Source organism: Arachis duranensis, chromosome 3 (genome assembly GCF_000817695.3).
Source record: "Arachis duranensis cultivar V14167 chromosome 3, aradu.V14167.gnm2.J7QH, whole genome shotgun sequence".
NCBI classification, from domain to species: domain Eukaryota; kingdom Viridiplantae; phylum Streptophyta; class Magnoliopsida; order Fabales; family Fabaceae; genus Arachis; species Arachis duranensis.
In genome coordinates this window covers 105,367,677-105,376,344 of record NC_029774.3, presented here as the reverse complement: position 1 = coordinate 105,376,344, position 8,668 = coordinate 105,367,677, and the positions used below count along the sequence as shown (strand labels likewise).

The 8,668-nt window shown below is 31.9% G+C and overlaps 1 protein-coding gene across 1 annotated transcript; it reads right to left on the bottom strand.

Moving 5' to 3' along the window:
• Positions 1-959: 959 nt before the first annotated feature.
• Positions 960-1,880, bottom strand: LOC107479967 (remorin). The gene is made up of 4 exons (XM_016100081.3): positions 1,752-1,880; positions 1,514-1,643; positions 1,323-1,404; positions 960-1,215 (listed from the first exon to the last, which is right to left on the bottom strand). Exons 1-4 carry the CDS (start codon positions 1,852-1,854, stop codon positions 1,015-1,017), a joined length of 516 nt encoding a protein of 171 aa, XP_015955567.1. The 5' UTR covers positions 1,855-1,880; the 3' UTR covers positions 960-1,014.
• Positions 1,881-8,668: the final 6,788 nt, after the last annotated feature.

Below are 8,668 nucleotides of genomic sequence, written 5' to 3'. Positions count from 1 at the left end.
ACCTGAAACAGATGGATTTGCGCCTGAACGTGAGATACAAACTCCTTTTAGGGCAGCGTCTGACTTTGTTGATGCTGAAGTACCGCCATCCGAGTTCTTCGTGAGGAGGTGGTGGGTGGTACCTGCAAGGGACTCCGATGCTTAAGTTAACAAAGGTTTAAAGCAGGTTTTTTGTAGATTGGATTCTAAATATACCTGAGTGTGTCAGTGTATTTATAGTAGAAAAGATAGCCACCTTTTAGAGTAATTCCACATTAAATGGTGGATAGTCATTCTCTTTTTTTAAGGAAGTTGTTTAGATCTCCCCTCTAGATAAATAAAAAATATCTTCAGAGTTAGTTACTTATTCAAATAAAAAAGATTAAACTAATGTTGTCGCGTTCAACTTCATAGATGAAACTACCTTTATTGAATAAATTTTTATTCTTTCTAAATCTGGCTATGCTTTTTGGGACAAGACATGAATATTATATATGATATGAATATCCATGAGAGTATACTCCATATCATATATGCTGTAAAAAATTATTTAAAACTTTCTTTAGATGAATCTTCAGTTGGGATTATGAATTAGGAGGGTAGTAGGCATATTACGCGATGAAATAAAGGAAAAGATCAGCAACCATTGTAAATGGCAATGCCTTCCCTAACCGAAAATGAGAAGCACTAAAGCAACACTAAAATAAGAAGCAGGGTTTAAATGAATAATAAGAATAACTATAAGATAGTATCGGACACTAAAACTAAAATTTTAATTTTTTTTAGTTATTTTATCTATTAATTTTTATATTTATTTTAAATTAAATATAATACTAAAATATATCTGAATTCATCATATTTTATACCAAATATAATATAAAAAATTAATTTATCTTTATCTTTATGTTTTGGGTTTTTGTTTTCAAGCCTAGTAACGATTATGTCAACAGCACATACCATTATACCGGAAAACAATCACAGAAGGCGATGACTGTGAGAGTCTGATCCTTTCTTTAAAAAACAAATTAAAAAAGCTTAAGCACTAAAGCATGAAAGGATTTTCTTTGGGGAATAGCCACGTGTGCGAAAATTCTCAGCAGTGTCCTCTATCTTGAGCAATCCTTTCCCTCTTTGAGCTTCAATTCCTGCTCTTTTTTCCTCTGCCATCCGATGAATTTCGGCAATTTTATTTTGCATCTTTTCGAAATACTCAGCCTTCTTTCTCTCCATTTTTTCCTGTTATAACAAATTAAAGCCATGCATTTAGATCACATTTTTATCAAACGAAGGGATGTAATTAACATGGAATAATTAATGGAGCAAATAAAGCAGGTATATATTACAGCATTTTTCTTAAGCTTTGCCTCAACCGACGCTTTCTTGCTATCCTCCCATAATCCAACAGCAAATTGCATCTTATAAGCCCTGTTAATATTAACCGAATTCATATACCAACATATACTACAGAATAATTTTACGTGATATTTTGACATATTCATAAGAGTCTTTCTCAGATGGAACTTTATGATTATACCTGTTGTCTATTTTAGTCTTCTCACTTTCTTCCCATGCTTTAATCAAAGCCCGTTTCTTCTCTGCTTCAAGTCTTGCAAGCGGACCATCTAAATCCCCTGTATCCTTTCTGGCAGAAGAAGTTGCCGCCTCTATACGAAAACGTTTGACACAGCAATTAAGGTAACATTATTATTTATTTATATGCAGAAAAGTGGCAATCACAAGCACCAACAATAATGCAAGAGGAGAGTGTGAACCTTGATATTTGAGGAGTTTATTGTTTTCGGTATAAGAGTAGTGAGGAACATCCTCGGAGTCCGATGAGTTTGAGTTATTGTCAGAGGTCTCTCCCATGAACATCCTAAGCTATATTAGCAGAGTCCGATGAAAACCACTATATGTGAAGCTTCACCTTTAATTCTTTTGGATTCTAACAATAACTCCTAACTCCCACTCTTCTTTAAGAGGCGCTTCCACTCCCAATAACATTTTCTCAAGTATATATATATAATATATGCCTCTTTGCTCAACGCAACAGCTCTTGAACCAAAGCGTAACCGAATAATGTTACGTTGCGATACCTTTTTATTATTTTTAATTTGTCCTTAATCAGTAATTAATTAGATGATGTTCTATCTTGCCTCTTTGAAAGAGCCCTCGATTCACTGATTGAATTGACAACAAGAGTCATGATTTAGCCTTTTGTTAATTCGTTATACCAACGTGGCCACATTGTAATTTGTTGTTTCCAAATGCAGATGATGCTTACAATTTAATCACACGAATGTCACAATGATGTTGAGTTTTGACGCATAATAAGTAGTCTGAGAGATTAAATTCATATTTCATACCATCTTTAATATGTAGTATCGCCATAGAGGTAGGAAAGTAGAAAATATTGTTGCTCATTTAATCCACCGTGAAGAGAATTTTTCTGGTGCTTAAGTTATAGCCTTCTCTTCCTATGCTAGTATGAGATAGTTGTAACAAAAATTAAACTGATGTAGAAGAACCAAAACCTTCTACACTTATAAAAGGTATGACAGTAACGTACAAAGATGATAAGTGGTTGGTTTGAAGACATGTCTGTCAACTGGTAACGTTGTAAAAGATGGACAAAAAGTGGCAATTTTGGTAGATGAATTTCAAAATTAAAAAATATGAACCCGATGACAACTAATAATTGAATTATTCACACTTATTGGATATAATTGTTACATAATCAAATGGGTTATAATAATAATTGGAACAAAAAAAAAGCTTGCAACGAGATCAGTGTGCAGAAAATGTTGGATGTGCTGTCCCCGTAACATTGTAGAAAATATCCTCTAATCGACCAATTTTCATTTTTCTGGGTTGCCACTGCATTTCTGTAGATGTATAAAAGGTTTAGGTTATGACCAAAATTAAATGATGGTAATGTTTTGAGCCCATTGGATTTAAGTCATTTAACAAATGAAAGCATTAAGTATTCCTTGCTTAAAATATTTTTATTAATTTGACGAGATTATATAAATGTAAGAACCTAGGTGCTGCAAATGGAATTTTCTCTTTAGCCAAAGCCTAAACCCTGTGTATTGCACGCATTTCCGCGTGAGAAGCAGGCTCTCGAAAGACAAGGGCTGACGAAATTGTTGTCAGTACAGAAATAAAACATGAAGCAGAAATAAAGAAAAGGTTTCTTTTTGCATTGGTCAACAAAAAAAATATCTCCCCCTTCCTAGGCAGGTAGGTACTATGTACCCGAGACTTGACTTGAGAGTAAGCAGTTTAAATAAAAACATGGTACCAAGGCCCATGGTATCTCCACCTCATTCTTTTCTTCTCATCACTTAACAACCAACCTCGTATTTAGCTCTTGCTCTTCTCTTCCACGGTTCCACCACCACCGCTACATTTTTACATTTACCATTCCAAATCCATCTTCTTCATTTCCACAACAAACAAAAACATTTAAAAGGAATGGATGTATTTATTTCAGAAGAGTACGTGGCAAAGCGAAGAATGGAGAAGAAGGCGGCGAAAGGAGTCTCCAATTCACATAATAGGAACATCAAGGAAGCTTCTTCCAACGATAACAACAACAACAACATCAGCAACGCTTTCTTCCTCTCTAATTCTAATTCTATTGGCGCAGACAATCATCATCTTGTTTTCACTTGCTTCTCTGCTTAAACAACCTACATTCCCCTCATACTAACTATTTGCTGTATCATTTCAGAAAGCAATGATGAATGATGCTTAACCACATTACTTACTTCATCATGCTAATCCTACACCATTCCTATGCTCTTTATTTTTTATTTATTTATTTATTTTTCCCTTTTTGTAAGATCGCAGATTCCCAGTATTTGTTTAGAGAAACGAGAACTAGAAAATTAGGGCAAACAGAGCAAGGCTAACCCCCGTTTTGCACTCGCTTGTAAAACATTGTTCAGACAAAGTGGATATTTTTGGTCTTCAAGTGGATTTCTTGACCCAAAAACAGTGTATACTTTGGCCCAGTAATAGCCCACTATCAATGTTCGTTTTAAAAAAACTAGTTGTTTATTGCTACTCACTGGGCCCAAACTAATGAAATATTCACTCAACGATACCAGAAATTAAATTAAATAAATAGAAGGAAACTAGTAAGAAAATGAAAGGCTAGGAAGGCATTCATGAGTTAATATTAGTTTTTTTTATAACAAGAGTTACATAGTCATTTAATTAAATTCACTCTACGATCATTTTTTAGTTAATATATTCAAAAGTTATTTATTTTTAATAAAGGTAAAGTATATATTTTTTAATTTTTGTAATTTTTTAAAAAATATTTTTAACATTTAATTTTATTTTTGATATTTTTATTTGTGTCAAAATTATATTTTGACATTAATTTTATTTAAAATATTAAGGACAAAATTTAAAACATTAAGGAATAATTTTGACGAAAATAAAAAATATTATTGACAAATTGAATGAATTGAAAATATTAAAGACAAAATTAGATGAAATTAAATATTAGTTATTTTTAAAAAAAATTATAAATATTAAGAATGAAAAGTATAATTTACCTTTTTAATAATATAACCATACAAATTTTTGTCAATAATAATAATAATAATAAAATTGAAGATATGGTATTATATATATTTTGATGTGTGACTGGCATTGTGACTAGCTCAGTGGCTCCCAATGTATGGCTTGAATGTGAAGTCATATCATAATATGTAAGAATTGAACGATCCAAATGTTTTAGTGTTTTACAATGTTCCCGACCCCATCATCACCTTTGCAATTTCTCATAGTTGTCACTTAATTTTGTAGTGTGATATATAACTGATAAAGATGGAGCAACAAAGGCGTAGGGACGTAGGGTTTCTTTCATCACGTGAGGCCTCTAAACCTTTGGCTGTATAGCACATGACCTTTTAATTTTTTTCCCCCTTCATTATTGCTCTTTTATTTTAGCATATATTCTCCCATGCTCTCTCTCATTCGCCCCCTTTTCAAATTTCAGCGCCATAAGGTGTAGTGTTACTTACTGTTTGGTTTCCAATTTGTAAAAAAGCAAGGTGTACCAACAACAAACATATCACAGGGTGTGTGAGCGTGATGCGCCACATCATCAGTCTTATTAAGGGACCCCATTTATAAAGAACCAACATTGCCCCTCTTAATAGCAAGTTGACATGTCTTGTGAGCTATTTTGGTGTGCTGGATGTGTTGAATCATACAAAAAATTTAATTACTTTGTACTGAAATTCATTTTATCACTTTTAAATTTTAATTTCTACTTTATGTCGTTTTTATTCTCCAAATTTAGCATTTAAATTCTTATTCTTTATTCAGATAATAGTATTGTTTGATCTTAGATGATAAATGAGAGATGATTAGTAGACAAATTTCACGTGAGCACCTTCATCTGATGGGTTTCACTTTCATGTCTATCATGTGTGTGAGGGAGCACGTCATTCTTCCAAGTGCACCCTTCCCTTTATTATAGCTCTCTCGTTCAGTCTTTTGTCTTTGTCCAACTGAAAATTAAAGCCGGAGCTATCATCATGTTTAAAGAGGTTTGCTTTGAATATTGTTTCACTCAACTTCTTATGATCAGTAACTTATTTAGTAAAGACACTAGAAGATTTCACATCCCCATTGTTGTCACGTTTGCTTATAGTTATAGAGATAAAGTAAAAGATATAAGATTAACTAACCCAAATTCACGTGATTCATCAATAATAATATAATCTCAATAAACTAAAGCTAGCCAGTTACTTAATTCTCGGACCACATCTAAGGCACACAGATATTTTTCCTCCTTTCTTCAAAGTACCACTGCCAGGTATTACCTACTATATATTTTTTCTTGTTCCCCTAATTAATCAAGTGGGCCTTTAATAATTGAGAATAATAGGAATGGAGGAAGAAGGGGATCAAATTTGTGGTTGATGATTACTTAATTTGGACAGATCAGAGTAAATATGCCTACATGATACATGCAAGAGAGTAGGTACTATAAAAGAAAGGAGCAAGTCAATTATTTTTCATTTTTATATGTGAAATTAAACTTCTATAATTGTCTCCCTCAATTAAGATCTAGGCTCAATTCCTGAGAACTAAGAAGGCAGAATAGAATGCTTGTTGCGAAAGCAAAGGATGCAATCAAGACATGTATATGCTACTACAGTCAATGATTCTCCATGACCGTATCTTAGAATATGAGTATAGGCACATTTATTTATTTATTTTAAAAAAGAGAGAAACAGTTTCACATGGAACAGAACTGTATTCCTCATATTCTCTGCAAACACTTAGCTTTAGAACTGGCTAGCTCTAGCTATATTATTATGATACATTAAGTGTGTTCTTCTTCTGCATATATTTCATTCCATTTTTAATACTAATTAATTTCTAGCGTGACAGTGAATGCCTTCTCTAACTTGGCCATATTGACAAAGATCTGTGACATACATGATGAGTTCCCTAGTTGATATTGGTGTATTATGTAAACTAAGAACAACATCAATTATATATAATAATGATAACATGAAGTCCTAACCTTTTCCTTCTCCAAATTAGTTCGCATGTATGTTCAGTTAGTTCCTAAGTATTAATAGTTGAATTGATGAGTTAGATGGAGGAAAACCATTTATTTGCTGATTTATTTCAGAAGATCATTGCCTAATAATAAATCTTAAAAGGTTTCAATTTATAATTTAATTCGGTGGAAATTAGAATACTAAGACGCGAACCGACGAATTTTAATACCATGATCCAATCTTAGTAATAATTTGTATGAGAAAAAGCCAAAAGTGGAAATCATAATAATGAGCAACGTGGATAAAAGGGTCCCCCCACTCGTTGAAAATGTCGAACGGGACCAAGTGATGATGCTCTGCTAAAAAAAACATAATCATAAACTAGCACGCATCTTCTATGTCTTCTATGGTTCCCACACTTTACTATGTACTTTGAATTAAACTAATCTTAATCGTAAATTAACAATCCCTGTCACGGTTGGTTAGTGCTTTAGGCTTAATCTGTAGACAAGCTCAAAGATTTACCATGACGTTACTTCTTAAGAAGTTGTCGGATTAGACCTTTGAAACTCACTTAAAGGAAGTTGGAGACCTAATTTAATTGTTGATGTAACACCAAGCCAATGGTTAATTATTTTGTTATTAAAGGAATTTTAAGCTCTTGTTTAATGGAGGTGTTTTAGAGTTTAGAGTTTAATTTTATTTAATCGAGACGTGCACATTTATAATATACAGAAATTATTTCAAAAAGGAAACTATAATTAATTTTTTTCTTCCATTGTGTTCGATTAATCCAATGAGTCTTGATAATTCAAAAAATACTAAAGATTATTAAAATTTATTTTTTTAGGTTAGTAGTTAGTCATCAATTTTAAAAGTATAAACTAAAATATATTGTTAAATTACTAAACTGAAAAAATTGAGTTGATAATTAAAAATGATTATTAAAAATAATAAATTCTAATAGTTTTCTCATATTTTTTTAATATTTATCTTACATGTAGAAAATTATTATTTATTATATATGCTCCTTTAATACCTTGGGAATATTTTGGTTAATTTGACATTAATATACCATCAACCGAGCAACCAACCTTTTGGATTAATGCAGCAGGTGAAAAAGAATAATGTATTGAAACAGAGTATTTTGTGTTTTAATAATAGGTAGATGGCATTTGCTAATATAATAGAACATATATTTAACATAAATCAGTATAAGTAAGTGATAGTTAAATTAAAAATGGGGATGCCATAATTAATTGGTAATTTGGTATGTGGCCCTAAAGAATTTGATTACCAGAAGAGGGTAAGCACTAGAGCACCCAGTGGCTTGTGTGATTTGATGGCTTCCATTTCATCATCAATGTGATGCTATGCTATGCTATACACACATGTAAAGGTTAAATTGGGGACTTTGATAGACACACTGTGCCATAGATGGATGGACCCAAGTAAAAAGTATCTGAATGGTTAGGTTTGGTAGTTGAAATAATATAGTTATAATAATATTTTGAAGGGTGGACTTTCAGACTTTGTTCACCACAACAGGCTCATTTGTGGCTGTACTAGGCCACATTGCCCCCTGCATTATTGGGACTACTACACACATGAATGTGCACAGTAGTGACAGTATCTCTTAAAATATAAAAGAAAAGAAAATATGACTAATATATAACATAAAGAGAAATGATTGAAATCTTAATTTAATTTCTTAATTATTTTTNGTCACATAAAAATAATTTTATCTAAAGATGATAATTATTGTTAGTGAACATATGATAATTATTAGTTATCGAATAAATATAAATATTAATTATATATGTTTTATATGTGAACATATGTAAATATAGAGATAAATTATCGTTAGTGAAATAATAATAAAAAATAATAAATTTTGACTCACGAAACTTGTTATTTTTTTAATCTAAGTGATGTAGGAGGCAAGGAGTGAATTACTAAGCCCAACTTAATTAACACGCACATGGCCAGCTTTAAAAGCCAAGTAATAAATTCAAAGGCATTGGCATTGAATGAAGGGTAAAGCGACTTCTGTCATATTAATCACTCTACGATTGTTGAGTCTTGTATTGATCTCTGATCTCTTTAATTTGGCCCTCCATGCCATGTACAACTTCTCTTATTACTGTCTT